The 27,374-nt window shown below is 35.2% G+C and overlaps 2 protein-coding genes across 3 annotated transcripts in view; both read left to right on the top strand.

Annotated features, from left to right (window-relative positions):
• The window catches only part of LOC136036504 (methyl farnesoate epoxidase-like), a 77,681-nt gene extending 67,947 nt beyond the window's left edge, over nucleotides 1-9,734 (top strand). The window contains exons 6-8 of one of the 2 annotated variants that reach the window (XM_065718791.1): nucleotides 978-1,098; nucleotides 6,947-7,085; nucleotides 9,466-9,734. In XM_065718791.1, coding sequence (XP_065574863.1) covers nucleotides 978-1,098; nucleotides 6,947-7,085; nucleotides 9,466-9,638 — 433 coding nt within the window. In that variant the 3' untranslated portion in view covers nucleotides 9,639-9,734. The remainder of the gene's footprint in view (nucleotides 1-977; nucleotides 1,099-6,946; nucleotides 7,086-9,465) is intronic. The other variant, XM_065718792.1, reaches the window with a different exon arrangement.
• A 7,329-nt stretch (nucleotides 9,735-17,063) lies between these two features.
• LOC136036505 (lipase member I-like) overlaps nucleotides 17,064-27,374 on the top strand; it is a 102,316-nt gene continuing 92,005 nt past the window's right edge. The window contains exon 1 of the mRNA XM_065718794.1: nucleotides 17,064-17,416. Within this exon, the coding sequence (XP_065574866.1) occupies nucleotides 17,374-17,416 (43 nt within the window). The 5' untranslated portion in view covers nucleotides 17,064-17,373. The remainder of the gene's footprint in view (nucleotides 17,417-27,374) is intronic.

The following is a 27,374-nucleotide window of genomic DNA, read 5'->3' on the forward strand; positions in this document are numbered from 1 at the left end:
AGAAAAATAATATAGACAAATAATTCAGAGGCAACACCCAGCATAAGGGCTCATCAGGAGAATACACTGGCCTATATAGGGTTTCGCCACTCTAAATTCTCTACCCAGCACAGTGTTGTGGCTACCACAGAATATCCATGGCATCCCCGCGTCAGGTTTCACCCCCAAAATACATGCCTATGAAAAAAAAAACAGCAAATGTAAAACAACCAAGTAAAACCAAAACAAGCTTATCCTGTTAATATATCCCTCCCTTTAGCAACAATAGGTAAACTAAATATTATAAATTTCACTAAATATACATATATATATATATATATATATATATATATATATATATATATATATATATATATATATATATATATATATATATATATATATATATATATATACGTATATATATACATATATATATATATATACACATACACATATATATATATATATATATATACATATACATATATATATATACATATACATATATATATACACATACACATATATATATACATATACATATATATATATATATACATATATATATATACATACATACATATAAACAAGAGCTATTTGTGACGTAAAATTCAAATTCGGCAACCGTGCTGTGAAAGAAATTTTTTAATTAAATTCTATTCTATTCTGCAGGTTAAATGGGATATTGACACTCATTTGATGACACGAAGGCTACAGCAAGACTGCTTCCTCATCAACGCCCCGCTCCTTACGCCAAAGTTTGACTCTTTCTCTTAACTCTACATTTTAAAACAGTAAAAACCTTTAGCGTAAAGAGCTAAAGGTTATATATATATATATATATATATATATATATATATATATATATATATATATATATATATATATATATATATATATATATATATATATATATTTACATATTAGCTGTTTAGTCACAATTACTGTAATGTATTTCACGGCAATACTCATTTAGTTTCTTTGCTTCTCCACAGACTCCCAGTTTTTGAAGCTTTTCTAAAAGAAGTAATGAGAATATCAGCAGTGGCTCCTCTATCCTTACCACACTCTGCCTCGGAAGATACATATTTGAATGGCTATGGCGTTATAAAAAAGGTAAGATTTATGACAATAATTTAAAACTTACGAAAAATAGTAGCCTCGTATTTTTCTCTTAGTGCGAAAGGATTCCGTATATTATATAGCATGATGATTGGTCCTTCGACAAAAAAAAAAACTTTTCTAGCCAGACTTTACGGGCCTCGTATGAACCTTATAAGACAATATTGCCAATTAAGTTTATTTTATAAATATTTTTCTATTAATCTTTATATGTGGGGATAACCTTGTTACTGGATCATGGACAGCTGCGTAGCAGTGCTGCCCTAATAAAGACCTAATAGGTCTTTATTAGGCTCCTATTAGGCCTATAGAGAAACTGAACTGATCTTATGAATACTCTGATTTTGACGATATTCAGTTTGATTCATACATGAACCCTTCAAATGAACTTTCTGCTCCTATTAGGCCTAATGCCTAATAGGACAGCAATGTGTGTTTTTTTTTTTATCTCCAGACAACAACGTATTAAAGGAGTTTTCTTGGAAACGTCCTGAGAGCTCATTCAATTGGAAATAAAAATTTCTATTGTCTTGTTCTAAATCCTAAAGTGATTCGAGGGTTACTAGTCCCCTCTATCGGCCTTTTTAGCAGCGTGTCCTCTCCCCTCAACCCCAAGATATCTGGTTAAAATTTTAGCCTAAATTCTCGGTTTGAAACTGTCAAAAGGTTCAATAACTACACCTTCGGATATTGTATGGCCTCCACTTCCATTGGGTTGTGGTCTGTAAATTATGCAAGTTGCCTATTGTTTACCCATAGGTTAAGAATGTAGCACCTTCATGCTACTTTGGTTAAAGTACCACTATTACTTTAGCATATGGTAAAGTAGGACTTCCGGTGAACGCTGAGGGGGACGTTGAACGAATCAAAAGTCACTATATGCATCCAGGTTGTCAAAAGGGGTATCTGCAATACATTAGGAACGGCTAAGAATATCAGATTAAAGCTTTCAAGGCATGTTAAGCGGAATGTTGAACTAAATAAAAAGACTTTAGTGCCTCCGGGCAATGGAAAGGTAAGCATTCAATACCTCGGGAAAGACTAAGGGTATTAAATTGAAACTTTCCGGGCATGTTGAAGGGATGTTGAACTAAAAAGACTCTATATGCATCTAAGTTGCCAGAGGAGCACAGATGCACTGTCTTAGGAACAGCTAAGAGTATTGGGTTGAAACTTCATCGAAGATTGAGAGGCATGCTTAACTAAATAAAAAGACAATATGTCCCTTAAGGTGGTCCAAAGGCCGTGCTTGCAGTATCTCAGGAACGGCTAAACGTATTAAGCTGAAACTTCCAAAGAATGTCAAGGGGTGAAACTTAACCAAAATACAGTAAGTGTATCCAGGCTGTCAAATGTTGTATCTAAAATATATAGGGGTATTAGTTGTTTCATGGAATGACAAGGAGGATTCTAAACTAGTTAAAAGGATACTATGTCCATCTAGGTTATCAAAACGGTGTATCCAAAATATCATAGAAACGGTTAAGGGTTTTAAGTCAAAATTTTCAGGGAAGGTTGAGGGCGGTAAAGAACTAAGTAAAAATACAATATGTGCCTCCTCGAAGTCAGAATAACATATCTGCCAATTATAGGGAACAACTAAGGATTTCAAACTGAAACCTTCAGGGAACAATGCGGGAATCAGACAGTTCGTGGTAACGAACTGTAGTAAGGAGTGACCCGGCTCAATAGTAACCGAAACTCTAAAAAATGGAACTTTGATACCAATAGTTACATCAAAAGAATTGCATTTTAATGCTGATTTTAAATATATAAGTTTCATCAAGATCAGTTATACCCATCAAAAGTTACGAGCCTGAGAAAATTTGCCTCATTTTAGAAAATAGGGGGAAACATCCCCTAAAAGTCATACAATCTTAACGAAAATCACACCATAAGATTCAGCGTATCAGAGAACCTTATTGTAGAAGTTTTAAGCTCGTATGTGGAAAAATGTGGAATTTCGCATTTTTTGCCAGAAGACAAATCACGGATGCGTGTTTATTTGTTTTTTTTTGGTTTTTTTTTTATTACCCAGGGGTGATTTTATCGACTGAGTGGTCCTGGAATGTCGCGAGAGGACTCATTCTAACGGAAATTAAAAGTTTTAGTGCCCTTTTTAAGTGACCAAAAAAATAGGAGGGCACCTAAGCCCCCTCCCACGCTCATTTTTTCCCAAAAGTCACCGTATCAAAATTCTGAGATAGCCATTTTATTCACCATAGTCGAAAAACCTAATAGCTATGTCTTTGGTGACGATTTACTCCCCCGCAGTCCCCGTGGGAGGGGCTGCAAGTTATAAACTTTGACCTTGTTTACATATAGTAATGGTTACTGGGAAGGGTACAGACGTTTTCAGAGGGATTTTTTTGTTTAAGCGGGAGATTTGAGGGGGGGTTACGTGGGAGGATATTTCCATGGAGAAACTTGTCATGGGGGAAGAGAATTTCAATGAAGGGTGTGCAGGATTTTCTTGCATTATTTGAAAAAAACAATGAAAAATAAATATGAAAAGTTTTTTCTACTGAAATTAAGGAGCAGCATTAAAACTTAAAACGAACAAAAATTATTACGCATATAAGGGGCTTACCTCCTCGTTATACCTCACTCTTTACGCCAAAGTATTTTTGGTAATTCCAACTATTTATTCTACAGCTTCTGTGATTCAGAGCTCATTCTTAAGGAATTGGGACAAAATTTAAACTTAAGGCTTAAGAGCGAGGCATCGACGAGGGTGGAACCCCCTCATACACGCAATAAAAACATACAAATATAGAAGTTCGTTACGTAAATTAATTCGTGAGTTATGTAGATTTTTTACTAATGAAAACGTTTGTAAAAAAATTAAAAGTTCTAGTTGCTTTTTTAAGTAATCAAAAAATTGGAGGGCAACTAGGGCTCCTCCCTTGCTCCTTTTTTTCAAAATCTTCCGATTAATTGCAATTAATTAACATGCAAATTTCGTTTTAATTATTTATGTGCAGAGAGCCAAGATCAAAACATGTATTAATTCAAAAACGTCCAGAAATTAAATTAAAAAAAAACAAGTTTTTTTAAATGAAAGTAAGGAGCAACATTAAAACTTAAAACGAACAGAAATTACTACGTATATGAAAGGGGCTTTTCCTCCTCAACGCCCCGCTCTTTACGCTAAATTTTCCTACTGTTTTAAAAATAGAGTTAAGAGAAAGAGTCAAACTTTCATTTAAAAAAACTTGTTTATTTTTATTTAATATTTAACTAGATCAAGAGACACTATATGTATCCAGCTTGATAAAAGGTGGTGTTTCACATATCTCAGGAACAGCCAAAGGATTAAGTTTTAAATTTTTGGACAGGTTGAGGAGAATGTTCAACTAAATAAAAAACAAATGAGGATCCATGATGTCGAAACGGCGTTTACTAACGGCATTAACTAACGATTAAAGGGGTCCAACTTAAATTTTTAGGGAGCACTAGACCGGGGAATGAAATAGATTTTAAATTTGACTTAATTTTGATTTAAAATAAAACATATTAAAAAAAATTTGTTTCATAATGTTAATAGATGAAAAATTTCTAAGGCGTCCGTAAATGGATATCTTATGCAGTCCATCTATTTCCATTCAGTTCTTTTCAGTAATATTAGTTATAAAGGTGATTTTCTAGGTTTTGTGTTGTTGTTGTTGTTAAATTTTCTGACTAATCAAAACTAAACAACTCAAAATAAAGATTGTTTTCGCTAAAGCAAAATGGCATTCTAGCTCTTAGAAGGCATGGAAGGCGTTAGTCCTATTTTTGTTGGTTTTAATTTCTGCTCGTTTTAGGTTTGACTTGATTGTTTAATTTAATTTTGTTTGTTTTAGGTTTCATTTATTCAATGATTTCTATTCAGTCGAAATTTTATTTATTATTTGTCTCTTCTTCTGTTTGTCTTTGGTTTTTATTAGCTCTTTAATTTTCTGAGGAAAATTTCCTTTTTAGATTTTTCTTAATGACTACAAATGAAAGAATTATAATAAGTAATAATCATTTGTAAGTGATGACCAAATTATCCTTTGCTTCCTAAAATTCTGTCAGATTTTTTCTCTTGAGGATTTGATAGCTATTTTAGACACCTTGGTATTTCCATTGGAATAAATCCACATAATTAAATTGATTAAATTGAACTTTTGAAAAATGAGAAGAAAATGAATTTCTAAGTATGTTGAAACCCTTGCCTTTTTGGTCTTACGAGGAAAGGCTGGGTGTAAAAGGTTGGAGCTGTTCCGGTGTCGTGAGACGGTCTCCGCTGTCACAAGCTCCTTCTTCCGTCCCAATCCCTGAAAGTGTATTTAACGCGCAGGGTGTCCTCAACCCACCCTCCCAAATTTTGACGCATCAGCATACATCCTTTTTTTGTTCTTATGCTTGTTTAAAAAAATATTATAAAGTGCTAGTATAATACCAAGACACTAACATGGTTCAGATTTTTTCTCTTAAGGATTTGATAGCTATTTTAGACACCTTGGTATTTCCATTGGAATAAATCCACATAATTAAATTGATTAAATTGAACTTTTGAAAAATGAGAAGAAAATGAATTTCTAAGCATGTTGAAACCCTTGCCTTTTTGGTCTTACGAGGAAAGGCTGGGTGTAAAAGGTTGGAGCTGTTCCGGTGTCGTGAGACGGTCTCCGCTGTCACAAGCTCCTTCTTCCGTCCCAATCCCTGAAAGTGTATTTAACGCGCAGGGTGTCCTGAACCCACCCTCCCAAATTTTGACACATCAGCATACATCCTTTTTTTGTTCTTATGCTTTTTAAAAAAATATTATAAAGTGCTAGTATAATACCAAGACACTAACATGGTTCAAAACTATAAATAAGATTTTTTTTTAACAATTTGCACACATTGCTTCTGTTGAGAAGGTTTTTTTGAGGATGAAAGTTTCGTGTTGGAGTCACTTACCCATTCATTACGCAGTTAATGCCTGATAATGTGAATTTTTTTTCAAGTAACAAACGATTCAAACTTTAATCGTAAGAACAAGGAGTTCAAGGGGAGGTAGCTTACTCTTAATATATAGGTTAGTCTGTCCTGGTTTCAAAATTTCAAACTGCTCTTTACTCTCAAGTGAAGTCTATTAATAGCCTTTCATAATTAGAAAATTATGTCAAGTACATAATACTCATCATTTTACTTTTTGTTACTTTCAGCCTAATATGCCACATAGTATCATATTTAGCCTGTCAAGTTCTTTTAGTACGCAAAACTGGCTATAGTCAAACGGTGGCTAACCGGCTCCTGCGAAATATTCCCTTCGGAATATCATTTGAAGTATGTTGAAAGAGATCTCAGTTCTCAACCCTCATAACTTGTTCATTAATTTTCAAACGTATCTTTTGGGCGGGGGGCAATGCTGCGTGGTGTTGTTGGCTCATAGTGATGATGTCTTATAGATCTAAATGTCTTCTAAGATCTTACTGCACATACAAGGCACAAACGCAGAAATATATTTTTGTATAAGAGGTGGTTGGCTTAGCTTAAAAAAACAAACACAAAATCGGTGAATAACAGGAACATTTAATGAATCATTAAAGAATCTCAAAATAGGAGGAGGAGTGACTATGGGCATGAGTTTCCTCTTTCATTTGTTCCTGGATCAGATCCCTGAGCTTTGGTCACCAATTCTATTGTATTGTGGTTACATCTACTGTAAAAGCTGTTTCGTAATGTTTATTTTTGTTAAACTTTCTTAATAGGTAGCTTCAGAGCATTCTTTTCTTCATTAGCTGGCCACGTATAAAAGGGATGACTGTAGAAATTTCATAAGATAAATAATATACTGTTTTCGTAGTTTTAAATATTTGTTTTTAATAAGGGTTGCATTGCTGTGGCCAATATTCGCTCAGTTCATAGAGACCCAGTTCAGTGGAAATGTCCAGAAGATTTTTTACCCGAACGACATCTTATAAATGGTAGAATTTCAAACAGCCCTGGTTTCATTCCGTATGGTCTTGGTAAGAAATTTTTTCTATTTAGCCAACATTTGCAATAAAAAACATTTTTAAGGAAAATCAATGGAATAGTCCAACAAGCTGACTACCTTCTCTTGGGTTTATGTTCCCTAATAAATAAAAATTTCTTTCACCTTAAAGTAAGTAACAACATTAAAAACTGAAACGAACTGAAATCATTCCGGATATGAATGGGACTAATTCCTCCTCAACCCCACGCTCTTCAAGCCAAAGTTTCTTACGGTTTCTTACGGTAAGCCAAAGTTTCTTATGGTTTTAAAAAAGCTTTTTCTCTTTTTTTTTCAATGATTGGCTGACTTTTTATGAATTTTTTTTAACCACTTGAACCATCAAACGTGATAAGACCATGTGAACGACCCGAAAACGTAATTTCACAATGTATTGAAATGAACAACCAGGACCATCAAATGAGACTAGACCAATCCGAGCAGCTGAAACAAAGGACATTGACAAAATGTCTGAAGTATTAAAAATCCAAAATGAAGAATAAAGAAATAAGCGGTTAGAAGACTTGCGACAGCGAGGATTGCGGCGAATCCAAAATGAAAGTCAAGAACAAAGAAATATATAGTTAGAAGATAAGCGACAGGGTGAATCAGAAAGAGTCAAAAACGAAAGTGACGAACAAAGAAATGTGGGATAGGAAGACAAGCGACAGCAAGAGTTAGAACGAGTGAAAAATTAAAGTGAAAAACAAATAAATATCAGGCTAGGAGAATTTCTTTGTCAAAATCTTCACCGCATATATATATACATATATATATATATATATATATATATATATATATATATATATATATATATATATATATATATATATATATATATATATATATATATAGGAGGGAATCAGGAGGGGGTGGAGTAACTTCCTCAACTTCTCAGTCTTTTGACTAGTACCTAACTAGAAACTTTTAGAGTGCAGCAGATTTTATTAGATGTTACGAGCAATTGTTGTCCTTACTGATTGCCTTTCAAGACGTTTGAGTTAAAAGTTTTATTATTTGAAGCGAATGTGATGAGCCATTTTTTCTTGATGCAGTGCGATAAAATTTGGTTTTGATTTCACATTTCTCTTGTGCTAGAGTACTAGTCTCTTTTTTAAGATTCACTGTATAATTATATAATTTAAATTATTAATAGAGTAAGCAGAATATAAAGAACTGCAAATTAATTTGTCGTAAGTCTTATAACCATAGTTCTTTTTCTTTTTGTTTTAGTTGGCTGATGTTTAATAACTTGAATTCAGAAGAATCGTATGAAAACAAAATTCTCTCTGTCGATTGTCTTTTAACCATATTAAATAAAAAAAAAGTTTTTTAACTGAAAGTAAGGAGCGACATTAAAACTTAAAACGAACAGAAATTACTTCGTATATGAAGGGGCTACTCCCTCATTAGCGCCCCGCTCTTTACGCTAAAGTTTGACTCCTTCACTCAATTCTACTTTTTAAAACAGTATAAAGTTTTCCAACGTTTTACAACGGGAAGGGCTGCAAGTTATAAACTTTGCCTATTGTTTACATATAGTATTGGTTATTGAGAAGCATACAGACGTTTTCAGGTTTTTTTTTCTGGTGGGGTTGGGGGAAGGGAGCGGGGAGAGGACTACTTGGGAGGATCTTTCCATGGGGGAGGAACATTTTCCGTGAAAGGGGTACTGGAATCCCCAGCATTGTTTGAAAAACGATCAGAAATTAAATGAAAAACTGAAAAGTTTTTTGAACTGAGAGTAAGGAGCAACATTAAAGCTTAAAACAAACAGAAATTATTACGTATTAGAGGTGGTGTGCTTCCTCGTTAATACCTCGCTCTTTACGCTAATTTTTTTTTAAGTACTTTCAAAAGAGCTATTTATTCTAATTGAACGGTCTTTGTGATTCAGGGGCCATTTTTATAGAACTGGAACAAATTCGAACTTTAGCATAAAGAGTGAGGTATTGAGGAGGGGGGCACCTCCTAATATACGTAATAATTTTTTTTCGTTTTAGGTTTTGCTGCTCCTTACTTTCAATTGAAAAAACTAGCTTTTTATTTAATTTACTTAAAGATTTATTTTACTCAAAAGTTCCATTTCTTATAGTCAAACTCTTCACAAATTACTTACTTTAAAAGGAGGGATTAAAAAGGTTACTGCAATATTCGTGTAAAATGGGATTCTCTGTCGTTTAAAATAGGGGAAAATTAGAAAATTAAATCTCACAGGCTATAGGGTAAATATAATTTTTACAAACTATAGGCTAAACAGTCCTCTCATTGTTGCTTTAACCATTTACTGCTCTAAGTTCATGTGTCATCCCCTAATATCCCCTCCACCCACTCTATTTTATTTTTAATTTATCCGTATTTACATTATCTTTTAGGAAAACGATCCTGTCCAGGCGAGTACATTTCCCAGTACATATTCAAAAATACTATCAGAAGAATTTTGGATTGTTTTTCAATTTCACCATTAGGCCTGCTACCTTCACCGGAGCCAATTAGGGGTTTTACACTTTCACCCCAACCTTTCAGTGTCGTATTTTCAAAGATTTGACAACTAGCATTTTAAAACTTGTGAATTAACTATTGAAATTTGCTGTATAAAAGTTTCGTCTCTAATATCCGTCAATAAATGATTTATATAAATATCTATCAATCAATTATTTATATAATATAATACGAGAAGGCAGGCATGTACGCAGGACATTTTTAAAGGGGATGAGGGGTGTTTCATTCAAAAAATACAAGGAATAATCAATAAAACGTAAATAAAACAGGGGAATAATAAAAAAAATGTTTTTTAATTTTAATAATAAATGGCCAAAAGTTAGCCAGAACTAATAAAATGGCCAGAATTATTCACTATGCTTGAAAACTATCAAAATAGTATTGAGGTCTAGATCGGAGTTTCAGTTATTCCGGTGGCGTGAATCAGAGGAGGGGAGTGTTGCCAAAAAAAAATCGAATAAGTTGAACTTAAATACACACTTTATGTTGTCCGTATGGGTCTAATTTCAGTTTGATATGACTTTCATTTACGTTCAAAAACGTTCAAGTACACATTTATTCGGACCTATTTGATGACATCCAACTTATTCAAAATCAATATCTGTCGCACAAGAGGTGCAGGTATAGCACCAAAGCTTTGTCCTACAAATTGAGCTGATGCTTCTGCCAAAGCTTCTGCAGAAGGTCTCCTTGACCATTCAGCCCCTGGATGTTGCATCTGTACAAATGGGCGTTAGGTAAAGCTTTGACCCATGAATGCACCCTGAAAGTCCGGAAACCTTTCATTTAATTATTCATTAATATACAAAAAGATTTTTAGCTAAATATTGTTTATATAAGTCAGGAGAGTTCATAATTCTGACGCACTGAAGTAAATACTAGTTAGTAGCCTATGTAATTATCATAAGACTTTTGGTAAAAATAGCCAAATGTGAGTCTGGCCAACAAATGTATGAAAAGGGTAGAACTGGGGGTACACAATTTAAGAGACGGCCGGATGAGCACCACACTAGATCCTTCCTGACAAACAATCATTAATATGTATGTGATTTTGTTAGAGAGAAGGAGGTGAAGTGCAATAATACTGAGAGGAGAAAAGGGTCACCAGCACTAGGCAAGTACACAAAAAGGAAGCAGGGAGGTGTTTTGACTGTTTTCGTCAAAATTTAATAGCTTTAATGGATTTTGTAATAGTACCAAATATTTCCATTTATTTAACGTCCCCGCCTTAAATTAACTCCCCTCAAAGCCGAAACTCCTAATGTCTATGCTCAGGAAGTTGTATCTATCCCTTAACAAACCTAATTAGACTATCCTCCCTCATAGACTATTACCCCAATCCCTTCCCCCCTCATCAGAAACAATCCTACTGGAAAACGTCTGTGTACTTGCCAATAATCAATACTATATGTAAACAATGGGCAAAGCTCATAACTTGCAGCCCTTACCCGGAGAATGTGGGCGACTAAGTCGTCATCAAGGACATAGCTATTAAATATTTCGATTATTTTGAACAAAAATACTATCTCAAAATATAAATCCGGTGACTTTGGGGGGCAAATGAGCCTAGAAGAGGGCCTAGTTGCCCTTCAATTCCTGGTCACTTGAAAAGCGTACTATAACTTTTTATTTCTGTTGGAATAAGCTCTCTCGGGAAATTCTAGGATCAGTGGGTCGATACAATCAACCCTGGGGAAAAAAACAAATAAACACTACTGGCAAAAAACACAAAAATCCACATTTTGAAAATAGGAGCTTGAAACCTTTAAGGAAAGGTTTTTCTGATACACTAAATCTGATCGTGCGATTTTCATTAACATTTTGTGACTTTTAGAAGGTGTTTCCCTTTTTTCGAAAATAACTAAAATTTTCTCAGGCTCCTAGCTTTTGAAGCGTAGGACTAAACTTAAATTCAGAAAAAAGTCCGGTTCTTTTGATGTATCTAACCAAAATTCCGTTTCTTAGAGTTTCGGTTACTATTGTGCCAGGTCGCTCCTTACTTACAGTTTTGCCCACCGGAAAATGTTTGACAAACATACTTCCATGAATTGTCACCACTGATAATATTCTTTTGAAATCTTCGTTTTCACATAGTTTAAGTTGTAGGCCATGTCTTCAATCCGATAATGAATTCTGTAACAGGATATAAACCATTTGACAATAACAATAGTGCGACAATTTTTCAGCGAAAATCTTACTAGATCATTTCTAGAAAGAGAACGAGCTTATATCCTTATTAAGTACTTTAACGCTTTATCAGGCATACAAACTATACTCTTTGCTGTTTTTTCAGGTAAAAAAAATTATGAAGGGCAATTTATCCTTTCAAAGTTTTATTTCTTTGTATTTGATCAGACGATTAAAACAAAATTAGTTACTTGTTCTTATTCATAAATCTTTGAGAAAATATAAATTAGCTGTTTCACAAGTAAAAATTGAACCAATAATATCATATTGAACCCTACCTTTGTTATAATTTCCTTTAAAATCTTTGACTTTTCTTAGTTTTCGTTTTCAGTAAACATTGACGCGTCTCTGACTTTTTTTTCTTTGTTTTTTCCTGCCTCATAATTTCCAACGAATAGTCATAGAAATACTGAAGAGAAATCGTTTAACCTGCACACTGAGAGCTCAAGTGCTCTTTTTAAGATTGTTGGACATCCTGCCACCTTACACTCCCAATAACCTCCCAACTGGTCCAAAGCCTTGCATCCCATTGAGTAAAATTTGGCTACAATAATTGGTTAAATTTTGAGATGACCACCAGAATTAGAGCGAAACAAAATGTGCCATCGGGAGGAGCATTATAAGGGCAGCCCCGGAGGTGAGGATCTTGAATTTTCTAAGGAGCCAATATGAGACGATGGCTTCAGAAGTAGACTCCATTAGAAAAAAATCGCATTTTACACTTTGTTTGAACATCAGTCATAAAAAGATTTCCTGTCTGTATAATTTGACAGTTCTAAGTAGGATACTTGATCTCATGCCTGATCTGACACCCTTCCAGTATGAAATTTATTGACAGGTTGCACCTTTTTCTTCCCGATGATTATATATATTTGCTGATAATTTATCCGACACTAATATTGAAGCATAGACATCCGAAGTCAAAATAAGTCAAACGCATATTTCAGTGGGCCCAAAGCTCTCCCTAGCTTTGCACGTACAGACATTTGTTAACATTTTCAGCCCCATCTCATTCAAAGATTAGTTGGAGGTGATTTTTAATAATGGTATTGTAATTTATAAAGTTCCTTATGGCCTCTACAGAACTATCCTGGTTTAAAACAGACTAGGTACGTCTTTTACAAACGGCATTGGATATACCCCTTCAGAGGCTGCTACATGGGTGCCAATGAATTCAATGAATTCAATGAATTGCCCTACCATAATTTTTGCCCCCACCCTATATTTTGGAAAATATTCAGCAGCAACAGGTATTCATCTGACTTAGAGGACCTCAGAAAGCAATGCCAAAAATAAACTCGCCATGACCGCCAAAGATATTGGGATCGAATGGTAAGGGATATTAAGAATACCACACTTCCTCAGATTTAAGGAAACAATATAAATTCCTTAAAGAGGCCTTAAATCAGCCTGTTAGGGAAGATTGGGTTAGTTAGAATTCCCCATGAGGATGTCAATTTTGGGCCACCAGTTCGGCAAAAAATCTATGGAGTCATCAGAAAACTGATGAATCCCAAAGCCGCAAGAATTGACTTAATCCCAATGAAAATCTAAATAGCAGCCAAAAGCCTAGCACCAATACTTTAGGGTCTTTTCAATATGAATTAGCCACGAGGATTATACCCCCAGGATTGTCAAGTCTTATGTTATCATTCCTATTTCCAAGAAGGGTGAAAGAACTGAACTTAACAAGAGCTAAGAGCTCATATGGCACTTGTGACGAGGCGAGAAGAGCTAAGAGCCAAGAGATCATATGGTATGAGCTCTAACAAAGGAAAATAAGAGGCTTAATGCCGGTCAAGATTTAAAATAAGAGCTCTGAGTCACAAAGTCCTTCTAAATATCAAAATTTATTAAGATCCGATCACCCACTCGTAAGTTATAAATACCTCATTTTTTTCTAATTTTTCCTCTCCCTTTTGTCCCCCCAGATGGTCGAATCTGGGAAAACGACTTTATCAAGTCAAATTGTGCAGCTCCCTGAAATGCCTACCAATTTTCATCGTCCTAGCACGTCCAGAAGCACCGAACTCGCCAAATCACTGAACCCCTCCCCCCAGCTCCCCCAAAGAGAACGAATCCAGTACGATTCTGTCAATCACGTATCAAGGACATTTGTTTATTCTATCCACCAAGCTTCATCCCGATTCCTCCGCTCCAAGTGTTTTTCCAAGATTTCCCCCTCCAACTCCCCCCAATGTCAAAAGATCTGGTCGGGATTTGAAATAAGAGCTCTGAGACATGAATTCCTTCTAAAAATCAAATTTCATTACGATCCGATCATCTATTCGTAAGATAAAAATACCCCAATTTTCATGTTTTCCAAGAATTCCGGTTTCCCCCTCCAACTCCCCCGAATGTCACAGGATCTGGTCGGAATTTGAAATTAGAACTTTAAAGCACAAGATCCTTCTAAATATCAAATTTCATTAAGATCTGGTCATCCTTTCGTAAGTTACAAATACCTCAATTTTCAAAATACCCCCCCCCAGTTCCACCAAAGAGAGCAGATCCGGTCCAGTTATGTCAGTCACGTATCTTAGACAGGTTTCTATTCTTCCCATCCAGTTTCATCCTGATCTCACCGCTTTAAGTATTTTCTGAGATTTCCGGTCCCCTCAACTGCTCCCCCCAAATTACGCTTGATCCGGTTGACATTTAAAAAAGATATCTGAGTTACGAGGTCCTTCCAAATATGAAGTTTCATGAAGATCCGATCGCTCCTTCGTAAATTAAAAATACGTAATTTTTTCTTATTTTTCAGAATTACCCCCCCCCCCCCCCAAATTGAGCGGATCCGTTCCAATTATGTAAATCACGTATGCAAGACTTCTGCTTATTTTTCCAACCAAGTTTCATCCCAATCCCTCCAATCTAAGCATTTTCCATCATTTTAGGTTTCCCCACCCCAAACTTCCCCCAATGTCACCAGATCCGGTCAGGATTTAAAATAAGAGCTTTGAGACACGATATCCTTCTAAATATCAAATTTCATGCATATCCTATCACCCGTTCGTAAGTTAAAATACCTCATTTTTTCTAATTTTTCAGAATTAACCCCCCCCCCCCCAACTACCTCAAAGAGAGCGGATCCGTTCTGGTTATAAAATAAGAGCTCTAAGACACGATATCCTTCTAAACTTCAAATTTCATTGAGATCCGATCACCCGTTCATAAGTTGAAAATACCTCATTTTTTCTATTTTTTAAGAATTACTCCCCCCCCCCAACTACCCCAAAGAGAGCGAATCAGTTCCGATTATGTCAATCATGTATCTGGAACTTGCGCTTAGTTTTCCCATCAAGTTTCATCCCGATCCCTCCACTCTAAGTGTTTTGGAAGATTTTAGGTTTCCCCCCTCCAACTCCCCCCAATGTCATCAGATCTGGTCGGGATTTAAAATAAGAGCTCTGAGACACAACATCATTCCAAACATTAAATTTCATTAAGATCCAATCACCCGCTCATAAGCTAAAAATACTTCATTTTTTCTATTTTTTCCGAATTAACCGGCCCCCCACCCCCCTAGATGTTCAAATCGGGAAAACGACTATTTCTAATTTAATCTTGTCCGGTCCCAGATACGCTTGCCAAATTTCATCGTCCTAGCTTACCTGGAAGTATCTAAAATAGCAAAACCGGGACTTTAGGTTTCCCCCCTCCAACTCCCCCCAATGTCATCAGATCCGGTCGGGATTTAAAATAAGAGCTCTGAGACACAATATCATTCTAAATATCAAATTTCCCTAAGATCCAATCACCCACTCATAAGTTAAAAATACTTCATTTTTTCTATTTTTTGCAAATTAACCGGCCCCCTACCCCCCCAGGTGGTCAAATCGGGAAAACGACTATTTCTAATTTAATCTGGTCCGGTCCCTGATACGCTTGCCAAATTTCATCGTCCTAGCTTACCTGGAAGTGCCTAAAGTAGCAAAACCGGGACCGACAGACAGACAGACAGGCAGACCGACAGAATTGGCGATTGCTATATGTCACTTGGTTAATACCAAGTGCCATAAAAACTACCGCTGTAAATCCTTCATTAGCATAGCCTTGAAGCTATTTGCTATTGCTCTCCTGAGGCGCTTCAGATTTGCATAAAAATCGACGAGGCAATCAATCTGGATTCAGAGCAAGCATGAGAATCGTCGATAAGCTCTTTCCACTGAGACAGATACTTAAACATTGGGCCAAACATCAGGAAACAACAACAGTAGTCTTCATCAATTTTGTCAGTGCTTTCGACTCGGCAGTCTGTTGTGGGATTTAGATGGGAAAAACTAGAAGATACTACAAACACACACGAGCCTGCGTCCAAGTCAACAGGGAGCTCTCGTCTTGGTTCAATATTGAAATTGATGGGAGACAAGGTTTTATCCTCTATCCGAAACTTTTCTAATGGACTGGAGTTTGGAGGCTCGTTTAAGCCACCAATCAGTGGTTTAGACGAGGCGCCTGCCCCTTAGGGCCACTTCTGCTAGAAATTGTTGTTTCTTTGACCCTTGACCGTACGCCATGGAATGCGACCGCCTGCACCATCCCGGTGTCAGGGATTCAAGTACAAGTTCAAGTAGGTACCACACCGTATGAAACTTCAAATAAAAAGTAGTATTATCGTAACAATCGCCAGTCTTATTTTTTTACCAAAAAACAAAACTGACAACATCAGTTTTAGATGCACTTAATGTATTATAATATTTTCCAAATTATTGAGGGGAATGCCCCCTTGCACCCCTCCAATGACGCCTATGATTTCTACCAAGGACTAATCAAATGGAATATTACAGAGTAAAAAGTTGAAACCGGCGAAAACATCTTGATTTTACCTGGAAGTATTTCTTTTAGGCATCTGACCCTACCCCAGGAATTTCATTTGGGCTTAGGGAGAAGTGCGTTTCCCCTCTAGGTCCTTTGCCCCCATAACAGGTTTTAAAAATATTTTTTAGTATTTTCACTAAAAATCTTTATTTTTGGTATATTCATTGAAAAAATGAAGAAGAAACAAAATTATTGCCCTCCCCTTAGATCTATAGAAACATGTATTGCACCCCTCTATATTTTTGTAAATTTGCGCTATTAACATCCCGTCCGTCTTTGAACAAATATTTGATGTCCCTGAAAGCTTCGGTTATGTTTATTTACAGTAGACTATCCATATTAAAAAGCGAAATTAGGAAATACGCTTAATTTGACACTGTGATTATTGAGGTCCAGAGCATCGCTGTAAGTAAAAATAATACCCGCTGATTTCATCTTTATTACTATAACTTTTTATCTCTTTAGTTGGGCTAATGAGTGTAAGGCAGGACCTCGTCCAATGAAGCTATATAATCTGTAAAGTACTTATGTCTAAGCAGTTTATATCACTCAGTGCAACAGATTAGGATAAACTTATTACTACACCATTTATTACGATTTAGGAATACGCAAGCAATTATCTTCTTGTGTTTGTGCTGAAAAATAATTCCAATTTGTCTACCCTTGAGATAGATCAGGTTGAGCGGGTATGGATAAAATCTGCAAAGGGTAGTTGGTGCAATCAAAGTCAGAAGAGGATTTCTTCTGGTTATGAAGAGCACTAAAAATGTGCTATGTTGATTTTGTCCATTTTATCGGCTATATTTCAGCTTTTTGGTAAGTTGTGTTTGATTTTCAGTAACATAGTGATTCATCATTGGTCAGTTTAAATTGGGGTTCAAGATCTTATTTTTAGTCCTTTAATTCGGACTATAAAATCGTTTATAGTTCTTTTATTCTGATAATATTCTTTTAGAACTGGTATTAACTCTATCTTATAGTTTCGGGTTTACTGATGGGTTTAAGCTTTAAGTGATGTTCGGTTTGCTGAGTTTATGGTATAGTAGTGTTGTTTTTCTATTCTTTTTTTGAAAAACTAAAAAAAGTTATTTTTTCTCAATCTAGTGGAGGTGGGGACAAAGACTCCTGATGAAAATACGGAAACCCCTCATTTTTGATGAAAATACCAAAAAAAAGATATTTTTTCTAAGTCTTAAGGGGAGGGGCGAAGGCTCCCTGACCATGGCCAATTTGAAGACCCTGGTGTCCAATCTCCTAATTTTATTGTAACAAAAAAAGTTGCCTCATATTCGATCATAGACTTGTGCATTAGTTTTTAAAAGGGGGAGGCAAGACTTTGGAAAACTGAAAAAATTGGTGAATTTTATAGAAAATATAAGAAATTTTTGGAGAATTTTCAACAGAATTTTGGGAGGAACATGGGCCCAAAAGCATCCAACCGACGTGCAGACGAGTCAGAGACAATTTTTACACGTTAAATGTAAATCTATATAAAAAAACCACAGTTTTCAAATAGTTTTAAATATGGCTTAGAATGGCATGCGTACAAATAAATTAATTTTTGGAAGGGGACAAAACTTTCAGAAATGTTAAAATATGCACATTGTGTAGAGAATATAAGAAATTATAGAAAGAATCGTAAACATTCGGAGAGTTCAAGGGGTATAGGCACGGATACCCCTTCTTTCTTTTCTTATATATCAACGTCCGGATTGAAAGTGTTTTAGAGAAAGTGTAGGTAGAGAAAGTATTAACATGCAAGCAGAAACTGTAACATTTTGAAAATGAATCTCGTCCCAAAATTGCAAAAAAACAGACAAAAAATTACCAGAAAACAGATTAAACTGCAATTGCTGTTTTGCTATATCCTACTTGATAAAACAATTAACGAAATTCATTTATCTAATATTGTTACAATAAGGTAATTAGTCTAATTATTTGATATTTATCTAGTGTAATACCTTTTATGACAAAATTAATGGCACCATGCTGAGTACTACTCTGGGGGGGAGGTGGATGTTTAAAGCTTACAAAACTACAAAATTTTTGGGGTAGGTTTTTTGTTTGAAGCTTTTTCCTCCGAGAGCTTGCTCCTTGAGAAGCTTGTCCCTCCAAATCCCTCTGAGAAATCTCTTAACTCGTAGTTATAGCTTATATTGAATTAAGTGTTTGGAGTAGCAAGCTCAGTGAGTCCCAGAATTTTATGGAAGAAGGTTAAAGAAACAGCATATTACAGAATTTCAATTCTTCCTCACAGAGATGGTCCCGAATCTGTGTTTGTGTTATTTTGTTGTATCTTGCTAGGGGTGACCTTCATAGTTGCTGAAGTGGCGTTTTTGACGTCATTTTGACATTTTCTTTGGTTTGTAACACTTTTGACACTGTTAAGCCAAATTTTGGCGCTTTGTGCGAAAATGACACTTTTATACATATTTGTCAGTCATTTAATTATAGAGTCATTGAAATCATAAAATTTGTACAAAATGTCAAAATAATCAAGTAATTCACCTGAAATGTTTTACCTTTTAAAGTCGATGCTAGATTTTCTAAAAAAAAAACTGACTTATTTAGGGCAAACTTAATTCTACTTTTGTAAAGCAATTACAGGCTATTGAATAGTTCGCGGTAACGAACTGTAAGTAAGGAGCGATGCGGCTCAATATAACCAAAACTCCAAAAGCATTATGTTTAGTGTTACGTATCAAAAGCTACGAGCCTGAGAAAATTAGGCTGACTTTCGAAAAAGAGGGAAACACCCCCTAAAAGTCAAGGAATCTTAATGAAAATCACACCATCAGATTTAACGTATCCGAGAACCCTGATGTAAAAAGTTTCAATTTTTTTTTGTGTTCATTTTTTTCGTGGGGTGATCGCATCGTATCGGTAGTTACAGAATATCGAGAAAGGGCTAATTCAAACGGAAATCAAAAGTTCTAGTGCCCTTTTAAGTGACAAAAAAGACTGGAGTGGAGCTGGCCCCCTCCCACTCAATTTTTCCCTAAAAGTCGGTCGATCAAAATTTTGTGCTAGTCATTTTGTTTAGCATAGTTGAAAAGCCCAGTAATTATGTCTTTGAGGATATCATAACCCACCACAGTCCCTGGAGAAAGGTTTTTAGGCCTAAGTCTGTAAATTGGCCAATTGCTTGTGTATAATATCTTTTATTGATAAGTATTCAGACATTTCCGGGAAGGGGGAGAATTTTTGGCTAGGAGGATTTTCTACGGGGATAATATTCCCCGGGGGAGGATAGTTCCCGGGGGTGAAATTTTCAAGGGAAATTTGACACAGATTTGCCAAAATTAATATGCAGATCCCATTTCAATCAAAAATTAAATCAAAATTAAATAAAAAAAATTGTTAACTGAAAGCAAGGAGCAACATTAAAACTTAAAACGAACAGAAATTATTCCGTATAAGAAAGGGGTTGTTTGCTCCTCAACACCTCGCTCTTTGCGCCATCTGATATCATTTAAGATATGACCACCCATGATCTCATTTAAAATATTCCACGTTTCTTTCATATTAATTTACTTTCCTACAACTCATTTCCATAATATTCAGACATCGTTTTTCTCCTCAGTTTATTCACCATATTTCTTTGATTTGTAAATAAAATAAAAGACTCGTCACTTTTGGAATCCAAAAATGTTTCATAAGGTCAATTTCTTAATTCTGTTTGATCAATTATCTCATCTGTTATTCATGGTTTACGGGGAACAAGCTTCTATGATTTAAAAACTTTTACTGGACACATCCTTTCATAAATAGGACTAATGACTTCCATTGGACAATTCAAGGCTTTAGTAGGGCATTTTTTTCTCTTCAAACAATTGACTAAAGTCTATTACACTCACTTCCTCTGAAAAATTTAGGTGATTTTCTTTTTTCTTCAGCCGACGAAAAAAGTCGGCAGACGCTTTTTTTCTGTATTCGTTTAACACTATAACAAATTGTAGCTGAGAGTGGATGATGATCAGACAAAGGAAACATGATCATATCGGGAAAACGTCGATTCATATCATTCGAACGAACAAATACATTGTCAAGAATCGTTGCAGATTGACTCGTGATTCTTGTTGGAATAATTGACGAGTGGATGTATATCATTTGGTATCTTAAAATTTAAGAAATCACCATTTTGACTAGATATATCCAATAAATTATAGTTAAAATCCCCCATCACTATATGACTAACACAATTCGAGACTTTATCCAGGAGCTCATTAAATCCATCAGTAAACTAATCTAAGTGAGAGCTAGGAGGCTTATACACCATACTAATGAAATTTTTGGGGGGTTATTAAGTTCAAGATGTACTGAAAAAAGTTCCACCTTATCTTTTCTTCATATACTAAGATTATCCCTCCTACCACTCCTGATCCCTTTCTTGATAAAAGTGCAATAACACCTCGGCCTAGTGAAGTACGATTTTTGACATGTAGGTTGTACCCTGGAAATGAATAAAGCGAAAGAGACTGAATTTAACACAAAAAATTTCACATAGTCCTACGGCATCTAACTGAGAAGGAAAATCATCTAGTAACTGGAGTATATTTAGGTAACTTGAAGTCACATGGACATTCCAAGAATATAAATACTAACAGTGTTATTCTCTATAGACGAAAACGTGTATGTTGCACGCAGAAAAACACTATTTTGTTTTGTTTTATTTAACTGGGATATAGGCGAATCATCATCACGGGTGACTCCTCTAGACAAACAATCATCCAGGCGAAATTTTCTTACATCAGACCTGGCTGTCTCTTACCAGTAAAAAAGAACAAAATGCATAAAATAAAAAAAAGAAACAGAAAAAGATAAATAAAATAAAAGCAAAAAAAAACAAAACAAAAATAAAGAAATATAGAAAAACATTAACCATAACATCTGAGACTAAATACAGTCAGCAATAGAGCGTATTTTCTTGACTGCTGACCCTAGGCAAGGCTTTGCCAAAATCTGACCCTGAACTGACCACACATTTCGCTGACTCTACTTGTCCTTCCCTGCGTTCAAAATGTCCCGATGACGTTTTGTTAGTGACTCCGATTCATAAGCACCAGTTGAAGCAAGTCTAGTTTTTTCTTTAAACACTTTTCGGGCTACATCTTTGCTAGAAAATTTAACGACGAACAGAGCAACTCTAATAGATCTTTCTTCATGCTGTGTAGTCGGATTTTTCAATCGGAGACGGTATACATTAATCAAATCAGAAGATGGGAGGTCTGTCACAGACGTTTTGCTATTTATAATTTGAAATATTGCAGTGCGAGTGTCTACACCTGGTAACTGCTTTACCCACTGATATTCAAGACTATCAATGCCCCAGCCCTACGAGCTCTGCTGTCTGTTGGGGCATACTATTGTTTTTGTATATTTTTAATTTGAATTAATAAATATTGATTGATTGACTGATTGACGAAGCAGGGACTCTTGATCATAATTATCAAGCTTTTTTTTGTTTTCCGACAATTCTTTCTTCCAATTTTTAACTTGAGTTCTCAGACAATTTAGAGCCTTTTTGCAAACTTTGGATTAAACTCAAGTATGACTGAATCATAAACCTGGTTGACTTTCAGTTCAGCAGCCTCTTTCAGTGACCTTGGGTCATTGAACTTTTCAGTCACTTTCTTTGTTATGTTTTCCAGCAGATCACTTTTTGTCTTCTCCAGCTACGTTTCAGTTGCAATAATTACTTGTTAATCGGGACGATACTTGAAGAAACCAAGTTACATACTAATTATCACTTGCTTTCAGGGCTAAAAAAGTCTTAGAAAGAGTTTGGTAAATTTCAGGAGTACTAGCAAGTTCCACAAGTCCTTTTTTAAGAGTAGGTCCGGATGAATCTGTCGTTTTAGGATTGTATTCTTGAAATTTCGCATCTATACAATTTTCGTGTAACTTAATAATTAAACCATGAGGAAGCTTGAAGGGGAAATGGGTACTTGTGTACAAGTACCCGTGCTGCATGCTTTTCCTTTGAGATATTTAAAATGTTGGGCAGTGTTACCAATTGAGGAGTGGATATGGGGAAATGTGTTCTTTCTAGTCTCCCCTCCCACCGACATTATGAAAAACTTATTTTAATATTTTTATTAATTTTTTTCTTATTTTTAATTTGATATTTAATAATTATCAAATTTTTGCACCTAAATTCATCGTGACTACAGTAACAAAAGACCAGAAAAGTGGGCTTTCCGCGGGAGTCCTTTTCTATTTGCATAACTCTCACGGGAAATATGGGGTAGCTTTAAATTTAGCCAGCGTGACATCTAAATATTTGAAACGCTGCATAATTAACACTATCTTATTATTAGAAGTTAATAAACAGAACAAAATGACTTATCTTTGAGCGAGGGCCGATCCTCACTAATATATCCAAGTGAAATCCAATCCAATCTGTGTGAAGTCGGCCCAAAAGTATTTCCTCCGTATCATTGAACAGTGCACGTTAACAAATATGGCCTACAAGTTGCCGATTTCATAATAAAATAATCCTCCAAATTTCAAAAACTTCATTCCCATTTGCAAAACTTATTGCTTTAATTAAAAGGTCCTTCGCAAAAACACTTTTAGTTCAAAGCAACAACTAACTGAGATCATGAACATTGTGAAAAAATAAACCGATTAGTTTATATGTTGTTACATTTAAAAATAGTTCAACTGAGATAAACGAGCAGCATTTAAACTTGAAACAAACAGAAATTATTATGTATATGAAGGGAGTTGCCCCCCCCCTCAACACCTCACTCTTTAAGCTATAGTGTTTTATTGTTCTAATTAAAATACCCTTGTGTTTCAGGAGTCGTTCTTAAAGAATAGGGAAAAAATTCAAACTTTAGCGTAAAGAGCGTAGTGTTGAGGAGGGGGCGACCCCTCTCATTTACGTAGTAATTTCTGTTTGTTTTAAGTTTTAATGTTGTTCCTTACTTTCACTTGAAAAACTGGTGCTTTTTATTTAATTTCTAAGCGTTTTTTGAATAATGCCAGGAAATCTGGCCCCATCTCCACGGAGAAATCCCTCTCCCTATGGAAATATCCCTAGATAATTCAACCCGGTAATAATTTATCCTGGACAATTACCCTTAACAACTCGATGCGTAAAATTGAGATGAAAAAAAGAAAGTAAGATCTGTATTAAAAAAAATCGTAGAAATTCTGGAAAATTCAACCACTTTAAAATTTACTCTGACAAATTCACTCCCTGGAAACTTCCCTCCCCATGAAAAATTCCCCATTAGAAAACCGCCAACAGAAAATTCTTCTCCCCTCACCTGAAATGTATGCATTCTTCCCAATAACAAATACTATGCGTAAACAATAGGCAAATTTTATAACTTAAAGACTTTTCCCCTGGGGTTATAGGGGGTCACGTTGTATTCAAAGACATTGTTATTGGGTGTTTCCAATACTTTGAACAAAATGACTATCTCAAAATTTTGATTGGACAGTTTTGTCAAAAAAGGGAGCGGGCCTAGTTATCTAGCCAGGCCTGTTATCTAACCATAATGTGATTTTTACCAAATCGCTTTTGTGATATTTATGTTTTCCGGAAATTAGAAGTAGGATAGTAGGTGTATTATATTATAGGGATGCAAAAAGACAAAGGGCATTCACGTGAGCCTTTCAGAGAATGTTGAAGAGAGTATTGAGCTAAATCAAAACACACTATGTGCATATGGATCTAGAATAGGGAGTAACTCATGAATGACTTGGTATAAAAATTTGAAACTTTTAGGAAATGATAAGGGAGATGATCAAATAGGGAATACTTTTGAGCTACCACTACTGCTGCAACAATTACCACTACTACTGTTACAACTACTACTACTAATAGTACCATGCTACTCTATTTACAGTATTAAAGGAAATTTTGAACTGAATCAAAATATGTTATGAGCTTGTACATTATCGTAAGAGCGTATCTCAAGAATTGAATTGGGTATTAAAGCAGAACTTTCAGAGAATGCTAAAAGGGAAAATCATCTGACCAAAAGTGACCAAAAGTCTGTATGTGCACGCTACCATTAATGCTTCTATCACTGCTACATTTAAAACTACTGCTACCTCAACTACTACTTCTATTGCAACTACTTGTAAAGGCAACACGTTGACACTGCTTCTGCTACTACTACTACCGCTATTACTATTAATACTACTACTAGTAACACAAATACTACTACTGTGGCTACTCTCATTACAGTATAAATATTATAATATTTATACTATGTTATACACTGCTGTTATAATCTTTGTAAGGTAGGATAAGATAATATTTGTTTTTAAAGGCTATCACATGCTCTAATGTAGCTAATTCCACTTTATATGATCATTAAGGGAAAGAAAAACAAGGAAACAACCAATACACCAAGACAAAAGTAAAAGAAACGCCTATGAAGCCCAAATACTTTATTATTATACTTTATTATAAATATAATACTTTATTAGGAAAATTTTAAAATATATTGTAAAATATATTGTAAAATTGTAAATATATTCGTTAACCCAGAAATAAATGAAACGAACTATAGTAACAAATGGTATTCTACTTTTAGAAAAACACGTATTGACAACTTTGAAGCATGGCCTAGTGGCGCACTTCCAATAATATAGCTTCTCATAGGAGTACAAAGTCATGGTGTGTCCATTGACGCAATTTTTTTGTTTTGGGCAATAACCCCTTATCTTGGAGAAACATAAATGCCTGTTCTTTGGTCCCTGGCATATCCCAAATCTTAACTTGAACATCCATGCTGAGACACTATTTTCTATCACTAGTCAAAGTAAACTAACCGGTCATTATCCCATCTGATCTTTGCTATCCAAATGATCGACAGTATAAAGAAGATACTTGACTAGTTTCTTTTGTCGAAATTTAATAGTGTCTATTATGTAACTGATAAATAAATAATTTTCTCATCACGGTTCGCATACCTATCTTCTTTTGGCTCCGTTTTTTTTTTTTTTTTTTTTTTTTTGAAAAACTCTCTGGGCCTGGGTCACTCACAATAATCACATAAAATATCGGTATAAAGCTTAATAATAAAGCATAAAACCGATAAAGTATAACAATAAAAATAATAAAGCAGAAAGATTATGATAAAGCATAAGAATTGGTACAAAAAGGAAGACACTAGTATAATTAAATTTCTTTTCTAAGAATCAGTTGAGCAAAACCAAAAAAGTGAAGAAAGGCTAATCAAAATTATAGAGAACAAGTGCAGCCCCATGGACACCAAAAAAATATATAAATATTCCATTGCTAATATTTAAACTGTAGCGGATAAATTGAGATGTTTCATACCAAAGTCATGTGATATTTTCAATTTGTAGCATTGGAGTGCATAAATTAGGCCCATGGTTTCTTCAATCCCACGCAAAAATCCCGCCCAATACTTTTTCCGCATGAGTGAATTGCACATCATTCGACTCATAATCTTTCAGATATTATTGGGGGAGTGATTCCAGGTGCCCAAGAGTAATGAATATCATTCAGATTCAAATATAGTTGTTCCAAATCAAAAGACACTAAGTAGATATTTAAAAAGTATAACAGTTCAAATTAGGGATGAAACCTTTTAATCGACAGTGAACAGATATAAAATGTTATACTTTCGTCATGGAAAGGCAGTATGGTCTTCGAAGTTATCTAAGATATTTGAAAATAACGCTGGAAGCTTTACAAGTATTAAATAAGTGTTAACTGTGAACTAAACAGTGTTAATCTAAAACGGATGTAATTAGTGATGTAAAAATGGATGGTTGTCACGGACAATAATTTGTAATCTTCTTCCGACTGGTTTAAAACGCTAAGTGCACTGTCGTATAGTCCACCTGTCGATGTTAGAAATATACTTTTTGAAGAAATGGGACGGATTCTAGAGACCCCAAATATGCGTTTGTCAAACTCGAGTTAGAAATACTTTTTCGGAAGCTCTTTCAAATGAATACGGAAGAGGGGAAGCGAATGTTGTATCTCATAGCTTTTCTTCAGTTGACCATCATTTCGATACTGATGCTCAATGGTGGCGGTTCCTTTGCTTTTTATTGATAAATTTCGAGTCTAAAGTCGAAAATGACATCCGTACTTTAATTTGTAGAGCGAGCTAATCTCCTTGAAGAATCTGTTGCTTTCGGCTTTAAAAAGGTAATATAAAAAAAAAGGTAAAGGATACGGCATTATACTTTACAGTCCGTACCGGCGGTGCTGATCTCCGTTTCTTGGCCCTTCAGCCAGGAAGTGCAATGGGGGGTTGGGGGCCAGCCATCCTGTGCTTTCGCACACCCTTCCTGTTTACCTTCCCCAGATTTCTCTAGGTACCCATTTAGAGCTGGGTCGACTCTGGCTAAGCTTACAGAGTCAGGCCACTGACCCCCGTCCCAAACTGAAGAATTGGGTACACTGGGATTCGAACCCGCGTCCTCTCAGACAAGGGATCCCGAATCTAGCGCACCAACTCACTCGGCCAGGACGGCTATTACCTTTAAAAAGGTAATATTGGGGGTACCATTTTGATAAAATATTGCTCTTTGTATAGATAGGTACTCAAATGAATCTCTTTCCAGCGAAAATTTTTGGGGGATTTCAGAGAAATTTACTGTCAATCAGATACACTTAATGACATTCATATTACAACACCGCATAGTCATTTTCACTTGACAATAATTTCCGACATCGTTCAAAACTTAGATTTAAATTCCTTCTAATTCGGCTCTTTGGAAAAAGCAAACTTAGTATCACATAAAATTCTTTTTATCAAGCTCTTCTTGT

The sequence above is a fragment of the Artemia franciscana genome, chromosome 15, assembly GCF_032884065.1.
Source record: "Artemia franciscana chromosome 15, ASM3288406v1, whole genome shotgun sequence".
Lineage (NCBI taxonomy): Eukaryota > Metazoa > Arthropoda > Branchiopoda > Anostraca > Artemiidae > Artemia > Artemia franciscana.